The 25,487-nt window shown below is 40.9% G+C and overlaps 1 protein-coding gene across 1 annotated transcript in view; it reads left to right on the top strand.

Moving 5' to 3' along the window:
• ABCC9 (ATP binding cassette subfamily C member 9) overlaps positions 1-25,487 on the top strand; it is a 343,621-nt gene that overhangs the window by 159,979 nt on the left and 158,155 nt on the right. The window contains 3 exon segments of the mRNA XM_033952235.1: positions 4,085-4,125; positions 14,376-14,518; positions 20,700-20,808. Of these exon segments, the coding sequence (XP_033808126.1) occupies positions 4,085-4,125; positions 14,376-14,518; positions 20,700-20,808 (293 nt within the window).

Genomic DNA, 25,487 nt, shown 5'->3' with positions numbered 1-25,487 from the left:
CCCAGAGGGATTCCCCAGTGTATCTAACATCCGTGATTTTGGTGGTTTTGATGTTTTTCTTAGTGTATAATGCTACTCCTCCTCCCAATTTACCCACTCGGTCGCATCGAAGTATGTTGTACCCTGGTATAATCATATCCCATCCATGCGATTCCGTGAACCAGGTTTCAGATATCGCTATCACGTCAAGATCGGCGTTTGCTATTTCAGTCTCTAATTCTAGAATCTTATTGCCCAAGCTGATAATAGGAACTCAGTGGTCGTTATGCGGGTGATTTGCTTCACAAAGGTAGTTATTACTCCAAGAGTTTTGATGTAGATATAAATGTTTAGGAGGTTTTGAAGACTGATTTACAAATGTTAAACTTTATTACTAACTAGGATTTTATTGTTGTAGGGATAGTAGCCTTGAAGAAACCCTCTGGGTGAAACATGTCAGCTTATTAATCCCTCAGAACCTGACCACTTAAGTTATGTATTAATTAAAAATTATTTATAATATTTATGAATTTGAAGGATATAACTACATCTCACTAAAAATACAAAAATTCTTGTAAGAGACCCGGTGATGATTAAATGCATAAAGCCAGATACTATGAAGTACACTGGAGTATCTTGGTGGCATTTCTGAGGGTCCAGGTGACTAACATCATATGAGAGGGGGATTAAGAGGTGGTCGAAGTTGGACCCCTCTCCAAGCAGTATATTCATATAATATTCACACAGGCATTTCTGGGGTTGAAGAGTGGGCAAAGCAGATGCAGGATCAGCTTTTATATATATATCTTATAAGATACACACATAAGGACTGATCCCTCATATCTTACCCCTTTCTTTCCCTCTCTTCCCTCCCTCCTTCTCTTTCTTCACTGGGGAGCTAGACTTACCCCATTATATAATTTTTTAAGACTATTCTTATGTTCTTATATCTCCTGGAATGTTTGTGGAATTCCACCCCCCCACACTACTTCCAACACTCTCCCAGTCACTTTTGTCCATGCTGGCTCTAGCTTTAAAATGGGTGCTGTGAACTCTAGCAGCAGTCGCTTTGAAAATGGAGATAACATGAACAGAAACAACTGGGCTTTAAATTGAATCAGGTTGGGCAGACTGGATGGACCATTCAGGTCTTTATCTGCTGTCATCTACTATGTTACTATGCCTGGTAGACCACTAGACTGTCAGGGAATGCAAAAGTAGGCCTGGGGAGCCTCTATTGGTAGTGTTTAGTGGGCTTCTAGAGTGCCCACTGTGTTTGAGGAGCAACCAAGATGGGGTGCTGTTTGGGGGGGGATGGTGGAAATTGCTCATATTCATATTTTGGTTGGCCCTACAGTAAATATGGGTGGGCATTAAATGACCTCACCACCTCTGCCCCTCCCCCCTCGAGGTGCTCCCACCCAAATTCCACTTTTAATAGAAATGATAAGTACTTATGCTGTCAAGGATCCCCAAGCCCACCAGCTGAAGATCTTCCCAAAGGCACCCAGAAACACCTGTGTTCAGCTTGGCAGTCAGAAGATGCTTCCTAACCTACTTAAACCAGCACCCTTATGCATTGGTGAAAACTGAGAATGCACAAGAGTACTGGTAGGAAGCAGTTTCCAGCTGCTGAGCTGGGCATGGGTGTTTCCGAGTGCTTTTAGGGAGATTTTCAGCTGGTGAGGCTTGGGGAATACCCACCAGCTATCGCAGCAATATGCCACTGTTTGGTGGGCCTGAACCTGTATACACCCAGGTCCACTAGTGGATAAGCCACTGGTCCCGACTAAATTTTGATTGGGATCAGTATAAGTTTCAGCAGCCAGGAGCAGTATGGAAAGATTCAGATATTCAATGCTAGTATCCCGGATGCAGCCCGGCATAGAATATCTGGGTCTAATTTAGCCATCCACAGTAGTGCTGCCCGATTCAGGAAAAAAATTTTGATTCGATTCGATTCAGCCTATTGAATTGGTTTTTCGATTCAATTCGATTTTCCTGCCCAATTGGGTGTTTTTTTTTTTTTTCAAACATCCTGGTGGGTTTATTTTATAGCCTCTTCACTCCCTTTGCCTTCTCCTAACCACACTGGCGCTGTGGTGTAAACAAAATAAACAAACAAAAAAGACATTTCCTCTCTGTTAAATCCTAGCTCACGTTTGCAGTCTAACACCAGCTCTGGCAGGATACACATTTCAAATCTGACATATTGTAATCATAAAACAGAAAATAAAATTAGATTTTGTACCTTTTCTTGCCTGGTCATTATACAAATCTTGTTGGTCGCAGGCTCTGGTTGTCTTCTGATAACTTGCTTGCCAGGGTCTTCTTCTTTCTTTGTGCTAACCATCCATCTGCCATCTCTGTCCTCCCCTTTCATTTCCCTTCCCTCCCCCAGAGGTCTGGCATCTTTCTTTTTTTTTTTTTTTACCTCCATCCACAGATCTACCTTTTCTTAACTACCCTTTCATCCAGCATCTCTCCCTCCTTCCCCACCACCCCAGGGTCCATCATCTCTCACTTTCTTTTCCCAACTACCCTCCTATCCAGCATCTTTTCCCCCCCGCCACACCATCCCTTGTGTCCAACTTCTCTCCCTTTCTGTTCCTTCCCTCCCTAAATCCCATTATCTCCTCTATTTTTAGACCCATTATTTCTTCCCCCCCCAAGTCTGGCATATGCACGACTCTTTGAACCCCCCTTCCCTCCCTCCCTCCGTGTACTTCTACACCAGGGCCCCCCTCCCCTGAAGGCCTGCACCCCACCCCTGAAGGCCTGTCCCCCATCCCTGAAGGCCTACCTGTCCCCCCTGAAGGCCTATGCCACCATCCCTGGCCTGTCCCCCCTTGAAGGTCTGTCCCCCCCTTGAAGGCTTGACCCCCTTGAAGGCTTGTTCCCACCTGAAGGCCTGCCTGTCCCCCCTGAAGGCCTGTGCCACCATCCCTGGCCTGTCCCCCCTTTGAAAGCCTGTGCCCCCCTTAAAAGTCTGCACCCCCCTTGAAGGCCTGTTCCCCCCTTAAAGGCCTGTTCCCCCCTTGAAGGCCTGCCCCCGAAGGACTGCCCCTCCTGAAGGACTGCACAACCCCCTCCTCAGAAGGCCTCCATGTTCCCCCTGGCCTCCCTGCACCGTTTACCTTATAGTTTCAGCCTGCAGCGAAGATCGCGGTTACAGCGTCTTTGCAAAGTGCTTTGAGCTGTTACCTCTGCTGCGGTCCCGTCCCTCCTCTGACGTCAGAGGCAGGATTGCGGCGGAGGAAACAACTCAAAGCATTTTGCAAAGACGCTGTAACCGCGATCTTCGCTGCAGGCTGAAACTATAAGGTAAATGGTGCGGGGAGGCCAGGGGGAACATGGAGGCCTTCCCGGGGGGTGGGGGGATGCGCAGTCCTTTGGGGAGGCCAGGGGGGAAGCCGACAGTAGCACTTCCTGACTGACCCTCCCTCCTCGTCCTCTAAAGCAGATGCGGCAGCGACCGGCCAGCAAGAGCAGCGCTGCCGCTCCTGCTGTAGGGGGGTGGATCAGAATCGGGAAGCCAATTTTTTTTTGTTTTGAATCGATTCAAATCGATTCACCCGAAGTGAATCGGTGAACCGATTTGAATCGTTAATCGGGCAGCACTAATCCACAGTCAGCACATAAATGCTGACTGCTGCCAACTGAATATTGACGGGTACATATATAACACAGATTTGGATATTACCACAATTTCTCTAATTTTGTATTATACGGTAAATGCATTTTCTGACTATTCTTCAATGTACACATTTTACAATATACATTAGGTTCATTTTCTTTGCTTATATAGAAGATTATCTTAGCCAAGTATTAATGTAAGCAAGTTCTTGCTAAGCAGATGGAAGCAGCTCAGGAGTCCTCCACTAGCATTCCTGCCAGTGAGGAATGGTGCTAAAATTTCATACCTGTCCTGCCTGTCTCTTGCAATTGAAAGTAAAATATTTTAGTACCTCCCCTCCCCCCTCACTGACAGGAATCTTGATGGAGGACTGTTGTGCAGCTTCCAGTTGCTTAGTGGGAATATTGAATATAAAAATATTTTGTAGTTGAAATATAATCAGCCCTGTTTCCTTATTTTTCTCTACAGTTTTTATGAATGCGGCTATCCCAATTGCAGCTGTTCTTGCAGTAAGAGAGTTTTCATTATTTTACTATTTTTAATGTTAACGTTTTCAATAAGTAAAATCACAAAATACCTCAGTTATGTTTTTGTATTTTTCCAGCAAAATATATATATAAAAAAATAACCCCTATGGTTATATTGTTGCCTATGTTTGATAAATGAATGCAGTGAGCTACAGAAATTTTGTGCAAATGGTATTACGAGTTCTTCATATGAGGGATCTTCAGAAAGTTTCTGCACTTTTATTTTTTATAAACACTATTTATAACATATCTCAAAAGCAAATTACATCACTTTTCCACATAATCACCCTGTTTTGCAATATATTTTTTCCAGAGTCCTACTATGACATGCCCTCTTACTACTTCTCCCGCCCCAACCATTTCCCACGAAAATATGAAACTGTGGAAACTTTTTGAAGCACCCTTGTAGTTCTGGTAACAACAACAAAAAAAGAATGCTGCATGAAAGAGGAGGAGCTGCTTATTCAGATGAGGGAGATGGCAACCTTTAAAATGAGAACCCATAAATGTTCTGGGGGGAATTCTATATATAGTGCCGAATGTTAGCCACCAAAAAGATCCACACTGAGCCCTTATTCTTTAAAAGGTACCTGATCTTTATAGAGTACTAGCATAGTGTGCAGGCCACACCTAACTTTGTGCAAGTCCAACATCTAAAGTTAGGTTCAGATTGGCGCTTTTCTATAATTTAGTCCCTAACTAATGACACTAGAAAAAGTTCAAAGAAGAGCGACCAAGATGATAAAGGGGATGGAACTCTTCTCATATGAGGAAAGACTAAAGAGGGCTCTTCAGCTTCGAAAAGAGATGGCTGAGAGGAGATGTGATTGAAGTCTACAAAATCCTGAGTGGTGTAGAACGGGTACAAGTGAATCGATTTTTTACTGCATCGAGATTTACATAGACTAGGGGACAGTCACTGAAGTTACAGAGTAATACTTTTAAAACCAACAGGAGGAAATATTTTTTCACTAGGAGAATAGTTAAGCTCTGGAATGCGTTGCCAGAGGATGTGGTAAGAGCGATTAATGTAGCTGGTTTTAAAAAAGGTTTGTACAAGTTCCTGAAGGAAAAGTCCATAGTTTGCTGTTGAAACAGACATGGGAGAAGTGACTGCTTGCCCAGTCAAGAAGAGATTGATGTGGAGCCTTACAATGATGTGGAAACTTACAAGTTATTCCACATTTTTCTTGAAAAGTATAAAGAAAAGTGTGGAATAACTTGTAAGTTTCTTGACTCCACATCATTCTCTTTTTGGTTGGGCTGAAAACTTTTCAGCAGCCCCTCGTAATATTCCTTCAATTGAACAAGGTATATTATTTGCCTATTTCATAAAAAAAATCTGGGTTACCTTCAGGAATTGGAATTCAGACTCAATTGAATGACAATGTGCTACAGGATTTGTTGGCTGCATTGGAGGACTCATTATCTGAGATCGATTATAGATCTATGCTTCTTGTATATTTATGTTTAAAAATGATCTCAATTTGGTTCTCAAACAGTTTTTCATAACTCACAATTACAGTTTTGCGGTCAAAAAATTTAGATTTATCTTGATGTAACAAAATCTTCAAAAGACAGAAAGAAACTATTTTTGGCTTTAAGAGAGAGAGAGACCTTTTTGTGAGGCAAGTAAGCAGAAGTAAGAGGGAAAAAAGGTTGCTTTTATTCTCAAAATTAGCAGCTGAGAAGGTAAGAAATAAGAGGTTAGTTTTCATAAACTACAAAAGATCACAGAAAGAGGAAGTTAGGCAAAAATATCTGAAAAAGTTAAGAGAGGTTGGCCATGTAGTCAGGAAAGTAAAGATGCAAATGGTAAAAAAAATAAGTGACACGGTGAAACGGGGAGACAAGACATTTTTAGATATATTAGTGATAGGAAGAAGTGCAAAAGTGGCATTGTGAGACTCAAAGGTGAAGGGGAGAAATATGTAGAAGCTGATAAAGAAAAGGATGACTTGCTTAACAAATATTTCTATTCTGTATTCATGGCTGAAGCGCTGGGAGCGGGACCACAGAAGGCAAACATGAATAGGGATGGAGGAGTGGTAGACCCTCATCGATTTTCAGAGGGTTGTGTTCATGAGGAGCTAGCTAAACTAAAGGTAGACAAAGCGATGGGGCCGGATGGTGGATATCCAAGGGTGCTGAAGGAACTTAGGGAAGTTCTAGTGGCTCTGCTGACTGAACTTTTCAATGAGTCTCTAGAGTCGGGAGTGATACCAGAGGACTGGAGAAGAGCGGATGTGGTCCTTCTCCACAAAGGTGGAAGTTAGGCAGAAGCAGGAAATTACAGGTCAATAAGTCTGACTTCTGTGGTAAGCAAATTAATGGAAATATTTTTAAAACAGAGAATGGTGAAGTTTCTGGAATCCTGTGGATTTGTAGGACCAGAGGCAACATGAATTCACTAGAGGTAGGTCTTGTCAGACAAATCTGATCAATTTCTTTGACTGGGTGACCAGAGAATTGGATAGAGGATGTGCGCTAGATGTGGTGTATTTAGATTTTAACAAAGCCTTTGACAGTGCCCTCGGGATGAGTCCCAAAGTGTTGGGCTGGGTTAAGAACTGATTGAGTGGAAGGCGATAGAGGGTAGTGATCAATAGAGATCATTCTGAGGAAAGGGATGTTACCAGTGGTGTGCCTGAAGGTTGTGTTCTTGGGCCTGTTTTTTTTAAACATTTTTATAAACGATATTGCTGTAGGGCTGTCAGGTAACATTTGCCTCTTTGTGGATGATACCAAAATCTGCAATAGAGTAGACACCCAGGATGGTGTGAATAACATGAAGAAAAACTTGGCAAAGCTTGAAGAATGGTCTAAAATTTGGCAGCTAAAATTTAATTCTAACAAATACAAGGTGATGCATTTTGTCTGCAAAAACCCGAGGGAATGGTACAGTTTAGGGGGTGAAGAGCTTATGTGCATGACAGAAGAGCGTGACTTGGGTATGATTGTATATGATGATCTTAAGGTGGCCAAACAGGTTGAAAAGGTGAAGCCGAAAGCTAGAAGGATGCTAGGGTGCATAGGGAGAGGTATGGCCAGTAGGAAAAAGGAGGTTATGATGCCCCTGTATAAGACTTTGGTGAGACCTCATTTAGAATATTGTGTACAATTCTGGAAGCCGCACCTTCAAAAAGATATAAAAAGGATGGAGTTGGTCCAGAGGAAGGCTACTAAAATGGTTTGTGGTCTTCGTGATAAGGCGTATGGAGACAGATTTAAATCTGTATACTTTGGAGGAAATGCGGAAGAGGGGAGATTTTTTTTTTTTTTTTAATTTATTCAATTTCTATACCATTCTCCCAGGGGAGCTCAGAACGGTTTACATGCATTTATTAAGGTACTCAAGCATTTGTCTCTGTCTGTCCTCATGGGCTCACAGCCTATCTAATGTACCTGGGGCAATGGGGGGATTAAGTGACTTGCTCAGGGTCACAAGGAGCAGCGTGGGTTTGAACCCACAACCTCAGGGTGCTGAGGCTGTAGCTTTAACCACTGCGCCACACTCTTCCCTTGATAGAAGCATTTAAAAAAGGCCACACAGCTAATTTGAGTGGCCGATAACAGTGGGTGACATCAAGGCCAGCACTTTAATTAAAAAGGGGGTTGGAATAGTGGGGAGGGGAAAGTAGGAGTGAGAGGGGGATAGTTACAAGGGAATGATTGGATGGGAGGAGGTAAGAGGGTGGGATTGGGGGAAATAGGAAAAAGGGGCGGAGTTATAGAGGGGAAAGGAAAATAGAAAATTGGCGGGCAAAAATAAGACAGCACGGATGATAGAGAGAGGGAGGAGAGTAAAGGGATTTGAGTTTCCCTTTCTCCCATTGCTACGGAAAGTATGTAGGTGAGGGGTGGTAAGATGGAGGGTTTAGGGAATTTGGGGGATGATGGTCACAGCTAGTAGGTTTAGGGGCCTAAGGGGCAGAGCCTTTATTAGAGGCAGATTGAATTGGAAGAACTATTAGGGTGAATGGTAAATATGTCCTCGTGGGTGACACCGCCACGAGTTGAGTTGGCTTGACGACACCATAAGTCACCAGGAGTTAAGGGAAAGTTGGGATAAGGGAGCTAGTGTCGATACCGATTAGCTCTTGGAGGTAAATCTTAAATGGTTAAGTGTGAAGTTTGGTTATGTTTATAAAGTTTTGAAAATTAATGTTTGAAAATAATATGAAATAAAGCTGCGGCCAATATTTGCCCAAGTGAACACTGTTATGGTTATTATTAAAATGGGTAATGTATTTTGAATGGCTGATGTATGAGTCCCAGTGTTAATATCTACGTGGCATAAATGCGCAAGAGTTGAGTCATTCATTTGAAAGAGAGGAATGAGAGGGCTTAGGATGAAGTTAAGAGGTGATAGGCTCCGGAGTAATCTAAGGAAATACTTTTTTATAGAAAAGGTGGTAGATGCCCAGCCCAGTAGAGGTGGTGGAGACAGAGACTGTTTCTGATTTCAAGAAAGCCTGGGATAGGCACGTGGGATCTCTTAGAGAGAGGAAGAGATAATGGTTTCTATAGATGGGCAGACGGGATGGGCCATTTGGTCTTTATATGCCATCATGTTTCTATGTTTCCTTCTTATTGGCCTATCCATGTAAATATGTTATAAAATACTTGAGGTTGATATGTTTTCTTTGAACCACAACATCTAAAGATCTTCCTGGACATGAAGAAGATCACTGGAGTCAGTGAAACATCTAAACTGTGACATTTGAATGGTGCGTGATAATTTTAGTCTATAATGCTTTTTCTTGGTAACATATTCTTTAATTCTCCTGTTAATTAATAACCCCCCATCTTTAATTGTGACCCAAAGAGGTGCAAATATTTTTCCTGTTTTTCTTGTTTTTGATAAAATTACTTATTTCCTTGTAATTGTCTTGTCTGTTTAGATTGTAAGCTCTTTTGAGCAGGGACTGTCTTCTTTGTGACTCTGTACAGTGCTGTGTACGTCTCTGGTAGCGCTTTAGAAATAATTAATAGTAGTAGTAATTAATTGATTCATGTTTCTTAACTGAGTTTAAATGATTGTAAATTTTGATTAAACTTATAAAAAATAAATTAACAAAAAAAAAAAAGAATATTCAAGCTCACTGCCTCTGGCGGAATATTTACTCCTTCTCCTCTCCTCCCCCACAACGTTTCTAGGAAACCTTAGAGAACAAACAGCCTGCGTTCAGCTCAACAATTGGTTACTTCTTAATGTGGCACAAATGATCCTACGCTATGGCTAGTTTATGGCTAGCATAAATGCTGGCATCTAAGTGCAACATTTATGTATGTAATTTATATTATTCCATGATTTAAGCTTGTAAATGTTGATCCTGTGAATATCCCTTTAGAACAGGGGTAGGGAACTCCGGTCCTCAAGAGCCGTATTCCAGTTGGGTTTTCAGGATTTCCCCAATGAATATGCATGAGATCTATTTGCATGCACTGCTTTCAATGCATATTTATTGGGGAAATCCTGAAAACCCGACTAGAATACGGCTCTCGAGGACCGGAGTTCCCTATCCCTGCTTTAGAATTATATTCTAAGTTATTTTAGTGTATAATTATAGAATAGTGTTTGGTTGCACTATTGCTATTTACATGCTTAAGTGTACAGTTATAGAATTCTATCCCCCCGCTCCCCCCCCCCCGATATTCAGCACTATTTAACCAGCCAGGAATAACTTCTGGCCGATTAAATAGCATTTGACTAGCTATCTACCGATATTTAGCCTGGCGATACAGGCAGCGAAGCTGGACCCCTCCATCCTCAACCTGCTGACAACTACAAGTGACTTTAAATCATTCCAAAAAGAAATCAAAACTCTGCTTTTCAAAAAAACTATACTACCTCCTTATTCCTCCCCCTCGCCTCTTCCGCCTTCCACACAAACTACCAACTAACCTCCCCCTCTACTTGTATCCCCCCTCTGACCCTATCACGAAACCAACCCGTAACCTCTTCTTCCCTCCTAGTGATCCTAAATGTCCCCCTCCCCTTTTATTCAACACTCTTATTCTGTAATTCCCTTGCATCCACTATATAAGCGTCCCCTGCATCTACTGTGTAATCATCCCCTAAATGGCATCTTCTTGGCATTGTCCAGCTTTCTTATACTGTAAATTGTAATTTCCTGGAAATGTCCAGCTACCTTATACTGTTATTTGTAACTTCCTGGAAATATCCAGCTATCTTACACTGTAATCCGCTTAGAACTGCAAGGTACAGGCGGAATAGAAGTCACTAATGTAATGTAATGTAATGTAATGTTAGTGGCTAGTGGCTATACTGCGAATATTCAAGTGCTGACTGGCTAAGTTTTTAGTGACCAAATGGAGCCATGTAAATAGCAGGCCTATCTTTGGCAGCTATTAACTTAACTGACTAGCACTGAATATTGACTTAGCCAATTAAGTTGGCACGAGCCAAAAAATACCCCGGATATTGAATGCAAGTTACTGAAAATGAACCAGCATTGAAAATCCAGGCTCACTGCCAGCCGTGGGATTTAACTGGGCTGCCTAAAGTGGTCTGAATATTGACCCCTATTATAGAATTATTGACCAAGAAAAACAGATTTTTTAGTATCATTAGATTTGTCATTAACCTTTGATTTAGTAGTTTATGGATTATTACTTCATAGGCTTCATGCCATCAGTCTTTTTGGTATCTAACAGTAGAAAGTATACAGTGTTAGGGAAATAAATACACTCTTACATACTTTTAATTGTGCGATGCCTAAGGGCTGTGTTTTGGCCACTATAATACTATTGCTTGCACTCATTCAAGCACTTCTGAACTTGTACAATCCCACTTTATTCCGGGACTGATGGGTTATTTTCCTGTACCCGCCAGGACTTGTAGGAAGTCTCATATTTCAGAGACGTAAGCTCCACCCCTCTTACCTCAGCACTATCCCCTCAAGAAACAGTTTCTTTTCTACAAACCAGACTGTAGGACCTTGTCTATTCTGCTTGTGTTTATTTTCATTTAAATTCAGTATTTTTGTTTACGGTTTTCGCCTTCGTGCTGCAGAGGTTCCCTGTGGGGACAGCTCTAAATGTGGAAGATCGCAGATCTTTGGAAAAAGTCTGCTTTCAGGGGGTTGGCTACTTGGCAGTGCTCCCTCTGGACAGCCTACACTTTAGATCGTGGCTCCATAGATTTTTCCCTTTGGTAGCTGGCTCATAACAGGTTCGTCCGCTAGTGGGTCAAGTGCAGACTGCACAGCTCTGTGGTGGTGTTCCTGGGATCAGAGCCAAACTGCGTTTCTCTGCCAGGCGTCTGCACGGTGTGTCTGTGGGTGGTGGGATGCATCGGGAAGGGGAAGGCATACCATTGTATAAAGGCGGGCTTGCCAGCCAGAGAGAGTAGACATCCCTCTGGCTGGCCTGGGATGGGGGTGCCAGGGTTGTGGGCTGGGGGGTCATAGATTCGGGGCATCCCTCCTGCCTATCATGGTTAGGGGGTGCTGTTTTGGGGGTTTCGGTAGGAGGGAGTGGGCATCCTTCATTGATCACCTTGACGGACACGGGCTGATGAGGACCAGTCAGCACAGTTTTAGCAAAGGCAGATAGTGTTTGACGAACTTGCTGCACTTCTTTGAGGGAGTAAACAGATGGACAAGGGCGATCTGGTCGACATTGTATATTTAGATTTTCAGAAGGCGTTCGACAAGGTTCCGCATGAACGACTACTTCGGAAAATTGCGAGCCATGGAATCGAGGGTGAAACACTCACATGGATTAAAAACTGGCTGGAGCATAGGAAACAGAGAGTGGGGGTAAATGGACAATACTCGGACTGGAAGAGTGTCACCAATGGGGTGCCGCAGGGCTCGGTGCATGGACCCATGCTCTTTAATATCTTTATAAACGATCTGGACATAGGTACGACGAGCGAGGTGATTAAATTTGCGGATGATACGAAGTTATTCAGAGTAGTGAAGACGCAGGGGGATTGTGAAAATCTGCAATGTGACATAATCAGGCTCGAGGAATGGGCATCAACATGGCAGATGAGGTTCAACGTGGATAAGTGTAAAGTGATGCATGTCAGTAACAAAAATCTCATGCACGAATACAGGATGTCTGGTGCGGTACTTGGAGAGACCTTCCAGGAAAGGGACTTGGGAGTTCTGATCAACAAGTCGATGAATCCATCCATCCAATGTGCGGCGGCGACAAAAAGGGCAAACAGAATGCTAGGAATGATAAAGAAGGGAATCACAAACAGATCAGAGAAGGTTATCATGCCGCTGTACCGGGCCATGGTGCACCCTCACCTGGAATACTGCATCCAGCACTGGTTGCCGTACATGAAGAAGGACATGGTACTACTCGAAAGGGTCCAGAGAAGAGCGACTAAGATGGTTAAGGGGCTGGAGGAGCTGCCGTACAGCGTAAGATTAAAGAAACTGGGCCTCTTCTCCCTCGAACAGAGGAGATTGAGAGGGGACATGATCGAAACATTCAAGGTAATGAAGGGAATAGACTTAGTAGATAAGGACAGGTTGTTCACCCTCTCCAGGGTAGGGAGAACAAGAGAGCACTCTCTAAAGTTGAAAGGGGATAGATTCCGTACAAATGTAAGGAAGTTCTTCTTCACCCAGAGAGTGGTAGAAATCTAGAACGCTCTTCCGTAGGCTGTTATAGGGGAAAACACCCTCCAGGGATTCAAGACAAAGTTAGACAAGTTCCTGCTGAACCAGATCATACGCAGGTAGGGCTGGTCTCGGTTAGGGCACTGGTCTTTGACCTAGGGGCCGCTGCGGGAGCAGACTGCTGGGCATAATGGACCATTGGTCTGACCCAGCAGCAGCAATTCTTATGTTTTTATGTTCCTGACGAGGGACTTTGAGTGGGGGGGTTGAGAATGGCAGCAGGAGGGTTTGGGCATCCCTCCTGCTGCGGACAGTCAATGGGTTGTTTCAGGGGTGGCATCAGGAAAGATTGGCCATCCATCCTGCCTCAGATGGTCTCGGGGGGTGCGTCCTTGCCGCTCAGCTGATCGTGGAGTGAGATTTTCTTGCCGTAATCAGCTCAATAGCCGCGTCCACATTTCAGTTGTCTATCGTGGCCCTAGGGAGACCCCTAGGGCCACTTCAATGCGAAATCACTCCCACACCCAGCCTTGAGCGAGCTTAAGTGTTCCAACGTGTCTCCCTGCACCTGCGACAGATGCCTACAGTGTAGGCAGCCTGCCTCTTTTTTGGGTTTAAAAAAAACAACAAAAAAAACGTGCATCCTGATTGGCTGGTTAGACAGCAGTAGGACGCCTACTGCTGCCTACAATCGGGTTGCCATTTATGGAATCTGTCCCACATTGCCCATTTTACCACAGGAAGCCAGTGCACATACCTCAGTAATCCTTTTTAATGTATAATAAACGCATGCTGGTGCATACCACAGTTTAGTAAAAGGACCCCAAAATGAGCACCTTAAACATAAATACATGATCAAGCAGTTAAAATTTCTTGGCTTATATCCATAAGAGCATATGGCTTAAACATTTTACTAATCTACAGTAGATATCACTGTTCTGTTAATCTAGAGGTTTTCTGAAATTGCAGTATAAATGAAGTATTCAAACTGGTTTAGCTGCAATATAATGTAGTATATTCTGGGCCAGATTCTATAAGAGGCGTCTAAAGTTAGGTGCCTATCTTAATTACCCAAAGCACATTTAATATATTCAATTATAAGCTTTAATAAGCTCATAAATGAAAAAATATATTGACCAATAGGTGCCTACCCGATTCTATAAAAGATCGGCGCCTATTGCATGGTGCATAGCAGCGCCCAACGCCTAAGTGGGCATTTTGGGGGGCAGAGACAGACAAAGCCGCTGTTAGGTGCGATTGTCTTAAAGAACTTAAGGCGGCTGCAATGTACCAGCGCCTAAGTTTTTTGATAGGCACCATCAGGTGTGATTCTCTAAAACGGCGTCTAAGTGTAATTGACATGTGGCTGGTGCCTTTTTTCTAGGCCCCTGATGACTTAGGTGCCCTTTACAAAATCCGGCCCTCTGTGTTCATTTATAAACTACTAGTGACCAATATATGCAGTATTATAAATGCAAATGTTCTATTTGATTTTTGCAGGCTTGTTCTCTTTATGTGCTTGGGCATTATTCAGATGCATATAATATGAGTTCTTACAGAGCTGAATATGAAAATATGCCGAACTGCATCTGAAGTGCCTAATATTTATATTTTTGTTTGTGATAGACCTTTGTGACCCATGCTTATGTGAGCACAACATCATTAACACCAGCCAAGGCCTTTGCATCCTTGTCGTTGTTTCATATCTTGGTTACTCCACTTTTCCTGCTCTCCACCGTGGTTAGATTTGCAGTCAAGGCAATTGTAAGGTATGCAATAGTAATCATTTTCTTAGCAGAATTAACAATTGATGTAAATGCAATAGTCCAAACTCTGACTTTGCTGAATCAATAAAGAATATTATGTGAAAAATCTGTCTTCATTTGTCCTGCAATTAAGAGATAAATAGCCATATCTAAATTAACATCACCACCATAATTTTATTTCCTGATGTCTATAGTAAATTGTTTCTGAATGTTACCTTTTATGTTCTATGATTATTAAGGCTCTTTTGTGCCCCTAAACCTATAGCAGAGTGATATATATATATATATATATATATATATATATATATATATACAGTACTCCCCTGAAATTCGTGGAGGTTCCGTTCCAGGAGCACCCACAAATTTTGAAAAACCGCGAATATTGGATGTGGTCCTAAAATGCCTAAATATGGTACTCCTGATCGCTGCCTCATTCTTTTTTATGTAGCGTACAGTGCTTTCATTAATGCAATAATGGCGCGCTACTGCAGTGTAACTTTTTTGTTCTCGGAGCATATCCAGCAGCTCAACTTTCTTCTGGAGTGTCTTACACTTCTGATGCTTGGGTTCATTGCCATAGGCCTTTGAAGGTTCAGGGAATTTTGGTGGCATCTTAGGGCTTTCACCAGTTCGTGAAACACTCGAGATAGCTACACTCTGACTGGCTACTTTCAAACCTTTTCAATCATCCTGATTGGCCACTGTGCTTCCAAACATTTTATATATGTAAATTTAGCTCTCAAGGAATGATTGAAGCATGGGATCCCTATACAGTATGGTATGGGCTCTCTAAGTTAATACAAATGGCATCAATGGCAATTGCAACCTTCTTTGCCACCATGAAGAAACAAGGCAGCGATTGGGAGTACAGTATCAGTAAGTTTCTGTAACAACAGTAAGAAATAATAGATAAGAAATAAGAATTACTGTACATTATATTGTTCTAAATAAATTATTGTTGAGAAAATACAGGAAAAAACCACGATTAATTGGGGGAAATTTGCAGAGGAAAAAACCATGAATGACTTGGGGCTTGAACTCTGAAACGCAATTAAGCGGGGGTTTACTGTATATATATTTGTATGCCTATTAATAGTGCCTTTTAAAACTTTTCAAGAATACTAGAGTACAAGGTTCTTTTGATGCCTTTTATGGTAAATTTTCCTCACTTCTCTGTTCCTCATCAGATCTCATGATGATTTCTTCCTTCTTTTTGAAAAAGTTTTTTTAAAAAAATTCTCATTGTGGTATAAGTAGGTGCTCTTACATCAATTGGATAATATGGAACTGGCAAACTTTAGACCAATCTCTGTTCTACCTTTTTTAGGAAAGATCATAGAAAAGGCTGTTCTAGATCAACTAGAGGAATTTGTTGAGAAAGAAAATATTTTTTATTGTCACCAATTTGGATTCCGTACAAGACATATGGTCTATTTTACAAAGCCGCGCAGCAACAGCCCCAAAGCCCTTTAAATCTCCATGGGTTTCGGGGCTGTTGCTGCGCAGGCAGCCGCTTGCGCGGCTTTGTAAAAGAGGCCCATAATGTCGAGACACTACTTGTGACTACTGTAGACCAATTTAAAAGATGGATGGATGAAAACAATACTGTTTGTTTTGTTTCATTGGATGTGCCATCTGCCTTTGACACAGTGGACAGCCATATCTTGTTGCAGATTCTGAAGGATATGGGGGTAGGGGAATTGTACTACAATGGCTTTCTTCGTACTTTCAAGACTGTATGTTTAAGGTACAAAGAAACGGTAAACTATCTAATAGTATGCCAATGAATAGAGGTGTACCCCAAGGCTCGGCCCTTAACGTATTGCTCTTTAATCTGTATATGTCATCATTAGGTGAGAGACTCCAGAATATAGGAGTAGCATATCGAATTTATGCTGACGATATCCAGTTTTTCTTTCCAATGCAAGACTGGAAAAGTGAGTTGAGTGAAAGAGTGTCTGGATGTATGAAAAGTGTAAACAAGTGGATGATGAAACATAAATTGGCTTTGAATCTTGCAAAATCAGAACTTATGTTGGTTGAGAGAAAAGATGATCCACAAATGGCCCAAAGAGATTAAGGTTCTGTCAAGATCCTACCGATACAACAAAAATTGAAAATCTTAAGAATCTGGTTGGAATCTACCCTCAGCATGAAAGATCAAATTTTACCTGTAGTTAAGGCTACTTTTTTCCGTTTGCGATTATTAAGACGTTTAAAATCAATGATGTCGATATATGACTTCCATATAGTGATAGGGATTACATCAGTATAGTGTAAAGCCCTGCAAATGATACAAAATGCTGCTGCAAGGCTAATTTGTAGTGTTAGAAAGTTTGAGCACATAATACCTTGGTTGAGGAAACTCCACTGGCTACCTGTGCATTCACGGATTATTTTTAAAGTACTTGTGTGCAAAGTTATCTATCATGGGATCAAAGTTATCTATCATGGGATTCCATGGTATCTGTCGCAAGTTATGGCAATCTACCGGCCACTTAGAACGTTGAGGTAAGGATTTCTCAAAGATACACTTTGAGAATACGAGAGCTTCTGCTTTCTCCATCAAAGGAGTAACTCTGAGGAACAAGTTAACTGGACCACAAAGAGCTCTCACTGATATTCAGAAGTTTAAGAAAATGCTTAAGACTACACTCTTTATAAAAGCATTGTAATGAATGATGATTCTTGTTTTCTCTGGGTCTGGATTGCTATACAGCATGATACTGTGGATAAATTGTTCTTTTTGAAGGATTTGAAATGTATATCGACTGGATCAATTCTGTTTTTTGTATGTTTTTACTTATTTTATTAATGTTGCTATTTGTAAACCGCCTAGTAAAAGGCAGTTGAGAAATTTGTTAAATAAATTTAACTCCACTTGGGGCAGTTATAAGCTTTTTGTTAGACAAGGCAATACAAGAAACATAGAGAAACATAGAGTATGACGGCAGAAAAGGGCCGTCGGCCCAACACATCTGCCCACTCAAAAGAACCCTCCCCTTAAAAGAACCCTCCCCTTAAATAAAAAACTCCCTCTAAGCAATTCCCCGAAGTGAACCCATATGTTTATCCCATTGTTTCTTGAAGTTGAGCACGTTGCTGTCTTCAACTACCTGACGTGGATGGCCATTCCAATGGTCAACCACGCTTTTGGTTAAGAAGTACTTCCTGATGTCACCATGAAATCTCCCACCCTTGAGCTTGAGCGGATGCCCTCTTGTTGTCGTAGGACCCGTAAGAAAAAGGATATCTTCCTCCACCTCGGTACGGCCTGTAAGAAATTTGAACGTCTCTATCATGTCTCCCCTCTCTCTGCGCTGTTCAAGAGAATATAACTGCATCCTGCTTAGTTGTTCTTCATATGGGAGATCCTTGAGTCCTGAGACCATCTTAGTGGCCATTCACTGAACCAATTTCATTCTCTTCACATCCTTTTGATAATTTGGCCTCCAAAACTGAACACAGTACTCCAGATGATGTCTCACCATGGACCTGTACAACGGCATTATGACTTCAGGCTTTCGGCTGACAAAACTTCTTCGGATGCAACCCAGCATTTGTCTAGCCTTGGCCGAAGCTTTCTCCACTTGAGTGGCAGTCTTCATATCTTCGCTAATGATTACACCCAGGTCTCGTTCTATTATCTGTGTCTTTCATAGGAGCCAACTTTTTTAAATTATTGGGTGTGAGGGGGGGGGGGTGCTAAACACAATGAAAATTACTTCTCCCTGGACACGGTCGATACATTTGTTCAATACTGGGGGTGCTCAAGCACCCACAGCACTCACAGAGCTGGCTCTTGTGGTGCCTTTATAGAATAGCCAACCCAGAACCAGCCCCAATTGCACACAGATGCCCACCCAAAAATGTTAATTTGCTCCCAGAAAAGTGCAAATATGTGCCTGTGATCTATATATGTGCCCACATATTTTATCAAACAACAGATGATAGAAGTCCAGGCTATGAGCCAAAATATTTATTAGCAACAGCAGCAGCAAAAGGCATAAAAACTATGACTGACTTGACTAAGTTTTACCCTGCAGGCTGCATCAGGGGACCTATAGTACCACAAAGCAGAATACATATACGAAAATATATAAATTCCACATTCAAAGGTAAAATAGATTATAAAATCATATAAGTAAATATAGCGTACCAACAAATAAATAAATATATAATTTAAATAAATAATATTCAAGGATTCATATATTAAAAAAGGGGGTCCTTTTATTAAGGTGCACTAACTGATTTAGCATGCGCTAAATCAGTTAGTGTACCTTAATAACAGGACCCTAATATAAATAAAATATAGATAAACAATTATATCCTCCCTTTTACAAAGCCGTACTAGCGGCTGCTGCTGTGGTAATCGCTGTGACATCCATAGAGAATTAATGGACATCAGAATGTTTGCTGCGTGGCTTTGTAAAAGAAGCCCAATATGTATAAAACAAATACAGACTAGCTTATGTGCGTGTTTGCCATATCTTTGAGAAGTGGTGCTCCGCACGGGGTGTTAAACCTCTCTGCACTGCTTTGCCTGACATCTTGGAGTTTCTGTAGGATGTCCTGGAGTGTGGCCTCTCCTGGTCCTCTCTTAAGATGCAGATTGCCACACTGTATTTCTTTTGCGGTCTCTTGCATGGTCGGCAATTGGCCTCTTCTCTAGATGTGATGCGAAATTGCTTTGACTGCCTGTTAGGCCGTCAGTTCCTGCCTGAGACCTCAATCTGATTCTCTCTGTTCTCGTTTGTTTGAGCCTCTCAGTTCCTGTACATTGAAGGACTTTACTTTTAAGGTGGTCTTCCTGGTAGCCATTATTTCTGCAAGACATTTGTGTGAACTGCAGGCTTTCTCTTGTAGGCTGCCTTTTCTGGAGTTCTTTCAGGAGTGAATCGTGCTGCAGCCAGTTCCCTCCTTTCTGCCGAAGGTGGTTTTATCTTTTCAATTCCTCCTGGTCTTGGATAATTGGGAGGGCTCTTTGGAGCAGAGACATTTGCACAAATTGAATGTCTGTAGGGTCCTTCATTCTTATGTTCAGCGGATCCAGAAGTTCTGGAAAGTAGATCGTCTTTTTGTCATCTTAGTGGGTCCTTTTAAAGGGGGATGGTTCTTCCAAAGCTACCTTTTCCGGAATTTCTCAAAGCTCATTCCATTCGGGGTCAGGCAGCTTCTTGGACTGAGTCTTCTCTTGTACCTCTGGTGGATATCTGTAAAGCTGCAGTTTGGTCTTCTCTCCATTTTTTTGTGCGGCACTACTGTGTGGATGTTCAGGCACGTTGAGACGTGATGTTCAGTGCGCACATTCTAATGGTGGCCTTTTAGGGTCCCCACCCATGATGGGTACTGCTTTGGTACGTCCCATCCTTTTCTGTGCCAGTCTGGAGGGACGATAAAGAACTGCTAATTTTCTTTCTTTTAGTCCCTCCAGACTGCCACAGAACCCCACCCTGCCGTGTTATTTTGTGTTTTTCGTGAAGAGTACAGTTTCGTTTGCTGGTGTTGATTGTTGATTGTTGGGGGACCTACAAAAACAGCAGCATTTGGTTTGGCTGGTTTAGGTGTCGAACTGTGGGACGTTTGGGGAAGGTTCTTGTTCTAATTAGTATCCAACAGTGTTTTCCTGGTCAGCTTAGGGCTAGGCTTATGGTTTATCTCCATGTGAGTGTGGAGTCATATGTTCTGAATCAGCCTTGTTGATTTCTGCTTGGCTATTCGTAAAAACTGATTGTAAGTGGGACTGCACAATCCACTTGTACTGATGCCAAAAGTCAGTGTCTCAGTCTCCACCTGCTGGCAGAGGAGTTTAAACCATCCATTTCTGTGCCGGACTGGAGGGACTAAAGAAAATTAGCAGATAAGGACCTAATTTCTGCTTTTTATTGCTTTCCTAAAGTTGAGGAGTCCTTCAAGGGATCTAATCTGCGGGGCAGTTGATTCCAGTGGCTTGGTACGAAGTGGGAATAAGAATGTCGTTTGGCAGTTTGCAGTTGAAGGGCAAGGCCAGGGGGTGTTTTGTGTATTCATAGATGTGCATACGGGTCCTTATAAAATAGGATTACCAGTGGTAATATGGCACCTAAATATTGGTGCCCTGTTATAGAATTTCCTCATATATGGATTATTCTTTTTATAATGTGAATTAACTCCTTGTTACATTTTTTTTTTTTTTTTCTTAAAGTGTCCAGAAGCTGAATGAATTCTTCATAAGTGATGAGATTGGTGATGACACCTGGAGAAACGGGGATGCTGCTCAGTCTTTTGAATCTTGCAGAAAACATACAGGAGTGGTATGTTCTACTTTTTAAAATATTTTATGTTAAAAATGTGTAAAATGAAATCTAAAAGTTACCATGTTTTAAACCTTGCGCTTCCCAAAATAATGGATGTAGGGCAGAAAGTGAAGGCGAGAAAAACAGCAAATGGATAAGAAGGTCTTAGAAACAGTTAGGAGCACAGACAGAAGGAAATGGAGCCTGAGCCTGGGAAAAGATGATTAGAAAAATAAAATCACTAGACAGCAAAGTTAGGAAAGAATGATTTTATTTTCAGATCAGTGATTGAAATATGTCAGTTTTGAGCATTTACATCTTCTGTCTCTATTTTGCACTGTTCAGGAAGAAATATATTTCTCTCTCTTTCACTGGTGGTGTACTGTATTCAGAGTCTGGCATCATGGTTTTCAATTGTGTATATTAGGACTTTTAGTTTGTGGTCTTGTATTTGTATTGTGTGACCAAGGTCAGGTGTTCTGGTAGGAATGAATGTTGAGAAGTGTTATTGGCATTATGGCCCCAAGTAGGAAGGTATTTGTCAACTATCTTTAAGCCCTTTTGGACTCCAAACGTCCTTTGCTTCAAAATTAGCGAAGATCGCTGCTCTATAGAATCCAATCCTGTCTTGGCTCTGATAGACCACAATTATGACATCAATCTTTGGTCACAGAGTTTGCCTTGAGGAAGTCATTCAGTACCAGGACATATGTCAGTAATCCCCCTGGAAGAAAAGGTAGCACTCTGGATAAATTTGGATGTAAAATGTTCCAAGGAACCATGCTGGTAAACAGAATTTTAAACTGAAATTTTTACATGACATTTTATCTGAAATCTCTCGTCCAAAAGATATCTTTTTATGATCAATATATTCCATCAGAACAACTTCACATGTATCATTATTCAATGATTTCCTCGAAACAAAGAAATACATGGCTCATTCTACATTTCCAATCTATAATTGGCTAACACTCTAAATCCCTCAGGGAGGATGTTTGAACTAGGAAAAAATGCACAAAAATTACAAAAATTATTTAAATAATGGACATCAGTATGAGCCCTTAGCATACAAATGAGGGATTATGGGCTCGGGCAGTAACACATAGGTGACCAGCACCAGATATAAGTCTAAATGAGAACTGCCCCATACATCATTTAGTCCTTTTTGATGTTATCAGTCTAATCAAAATCCCATTTAAATCATAATCAAACATTCACACCATGGAGAAAGGGTAAGAAAAATACAAAATCAATAAACTCCCAAGAACCATCACAATATCTAATAAATGATTAAGTGCAAAGTGCAAAAGTGCTCACAAAAAATTCATGCTAGAATTGTTGTACTCCATTGCTTCTTGTTGAAATTTGATAATATCACTTGACAGCAACAAAAAAGTATGTAAAAATATTTTAAAAAGTCGTGAAATAGTCAAAAGATTAATGCTAAGGCCCTCAAATTGAAAAAAAATTTCATACAGAGTTCATAAAAAAGTGAATAAATAAGCACAGCCACAGTTCATGAATTGAATTGAGAATTAAGGAAAAAAATCCATAAGAATAGATCCCTTGTCTCCTTTGAACGCATCTGAAAGCCCTTGCTGGACATCTCCCTGCTACCTCACTAATTGAGTTAGTCTTTCGACTATTTGGGTTGTTTCATTCTATGATATGCTATGTTTTCTTTTCTGTACCCATATTATTGCATTTATTGACATGTTACTCCATTTGTTACTGTACAAATATTTTTGTTTTACCTGCACTTCCACGCTCTTTTTCTCTTGGATATTGTACTATGATGTTGTACTTTGTTTTTGTACTTTCTATTAGAACAATAAAACTTATTGAACTTAAAAAAAAGAAATAGTAGTCTAACTTTAGGCACCTATCTTTTTTAGGTACCAATTATAGAATCTGTCCCAGTATGTGCAGAATGCAGAGCATTGGGTTTTTATTTTGTTTTTTTTACATTGACAGTGACTGTTATATTGTTTATTTGTACTTGGGGATGGAGGGGAGGTTAATTGGTATGTTTTATGAAGGGAATTGGTGGGGAGGGTGGGTAAGGTGTCAAGAATTGTCTGCTCCCATTTGTGGAAAATCTATGGATTTGGAGGAAATGGTAAGTAGGAATTTTTTGTTTTAGGTAGTGGGGGATTTGGGGTGAGGTTGAGATTGGGTATTTTAGGGGATGGGGCATTGTGATTTGGGGATAGTAGATTGGTATTTTTCTCTTTGGATGGTCACTTTGATATGAATGTTTTTTTTATAGCTGATAATGGGAGAGGTTGGTAGCTGGGACAACCCTCCTTAAGTTTACGTTGGGTCTTACAGTTTTCCTTCATAAGTGGGGTAACATAGGGTTCCTTTTACGAAGGCGTGTTAGGGCCTTAACGTGCAGAATAGCGTGCGCTAAAATGCCGCATGCGCTAGCCGCTACCGCCTCCTCTTGAGCAGGCAGTAATTTTTTGGCTAGCATGCGCTAAACCAATGCGTGCGCTAAAAACGCTAGCGCACCTTCATAAAAGGAGCCCATTGCATCAGCATTAGTGTGCTGAAAACCACAACTATGTGTGAAGTGTATAATATCTGAATATTATAATGACTATTTATCATTGAATTATGCAACTTTCAGAAGCATGAAGTTTCAACAGAAACTTAGCAATTGATCCTGCTTGGATCAGCTTCACATTCTTCATTAAGTCTCAGCACTATAGTCATTTCTTAATCAATTTCCATAAAGTGGAAAACGTCACAGCACTTAGTTTAAAAAGATGTGTTGAGAAACATGAGACATCAACTCGCCAACATGAAATCATGTTTCACATCTTGCTGAATCATGGGAGTCTCCTACAACAGAGCAAAATTTGTTGTCATCTTATTTAAAGAAGTCAAGTGAAATTTCAAAACTCTTAACCCCCTCAAAAAAATGCTGTTTACAAAAGCCACATACCAACTTTTCCTGAGCTACACTTTATGCTCCTCAGCTTGTAAAAGATGGCCGCAGTGTTCTTTTGAAAGAGAAACTTAATACCACTTACATTGAGGCAACCAATCCCACAGTCCAGCAAGACTAACATCATCCACTCTTTCCCTATTCAAACCAAATGGGGATACCATGTTTAAAAAGAAAATCCAGCGCTGTTCTTTCCGATTTAAAAATTGATCAGAATGACCATCCTCCTTTTACGATGTCTATAATCCTCCACCAAATATCAGATTTAGAATGATTATACATCTGCCAGTGTTATACTAAAGGGGCTTGCTCATTAACACTCAGGATTTTAGACTTACGTTTGTTCAGACAAATTTTTATTTGGATAAATGCTTCTCCCAACATACATTAGCTTGTATGGGCAAGTTATCACATATTGAAGTTATCACATGCCGAAGAACAGGAAGTGTTGCGTCGAGAATAAATTGTATGTCCAATCGAGGATCTTTCTAGTCTGGGCCACATAAACTCAATAAGCACCACTAGCAATTTTCACTAGTTTTGTGACTGCCTGTGCTCTGTTGCATTTCTCTATCCAGTCATTTATAAGATAGAATTTCTCCTATAGTTTTCCCTCTTGCATATGCAAAAATGGGGGAGATCTTTGCTCTTGTTAAAGCGGTGGTATTGGGACCTATTGAAATCCAGGTCTTTAACTGCTTTCAAAAATTAATGTAATGATTAGAATTCTTTAAAACCTCTGACAATTATTCCAGAGCTCCTGTATGAATAACTCATAACGGAGTTATATCCATCCATAGCATCACAACAGGGAGACAATAGCCTTGAATGATTTGCATAAAATTAATTTGAATGTGAACAACTCTTTTGGATTCAGGAATACTAGACAACTAAGAAGAGCTTGCAATGTACCTGACCTGAGATGCAGATGATTTCAGAATTATATTGTTGGATCACAGATGGTTTCTGTGTTTAAGACAGCAAATCAGATTATTTTAATCATACATAATTGTTCATTGCACTGTAGTATAGGGCAGGGGTATCACCTGCAGTTGTTAAAAGCTGCAAATCAGTCAGGGTTTCAGGCTATAGCCATGAGGGATATTTGTCTTCACTGCCTCCACTGTATGCAAGTATATCTCATGCCTATTAAATAATATCATAAATGAAGTTACCGTACTAATGTTTTATTTTAAATATATTGTGTTCAATAATATAACAAAAGTTATAGTGGTTGTCACAGTTATTTTGCATATAGACTCGCCATATAAATATTTATCCAAATGTATGGACCTTCAGACCACCATAAGGGTACATACCCCTGGCCTTAATACTCTTCGTCGGTCCACCTTTTATTAACACATTTATTGATATTTTCATTAATTTTTTCTTGTGTTTTTTATTTTTTGTTCATTATCAATCTTATTTTTGAATACTTTAAAATTAATGTAACATCACTTAGCTCTGGCTTATAGTGACGCTATCCATTCTTCACCTCTCCCGACATGCATGTTTCACAAGAGGAAACTTTCTTCAGGGTCAAGGGGAACTGTAACACAATAACATACTGTCTTATTATCACAATATTCCACTGGCAACCTAAATCAACTGAGGCATTATTTTTTGGAAGCAATAATATAACAGACAATTACATTTAAATAGCTTTTACAATAAAAATATTACATGCTTCATGAACACCCTTATATCGTGCTTTCTCCTTCTTAGTTCTTATAATAACTGCGTT

This window comes from Geotrypetes seraphini, chromosome 7, assembly GCF_902459505.1.
Source record: "Geotrypetes seraphini chromosome 7, aGeoSer1.1, whole genome shotgun sequence".
NCBI classification, from domain to species: Eukaryota; Metazoa; Chordata; class Amphibia; order Gymnophiona; family Dermophiidae; genus Geotrypetes; species Geotrypetes seraphini.
This window is presented reverse-complemented; position numbering and strand designations above follow the sequence as displayed.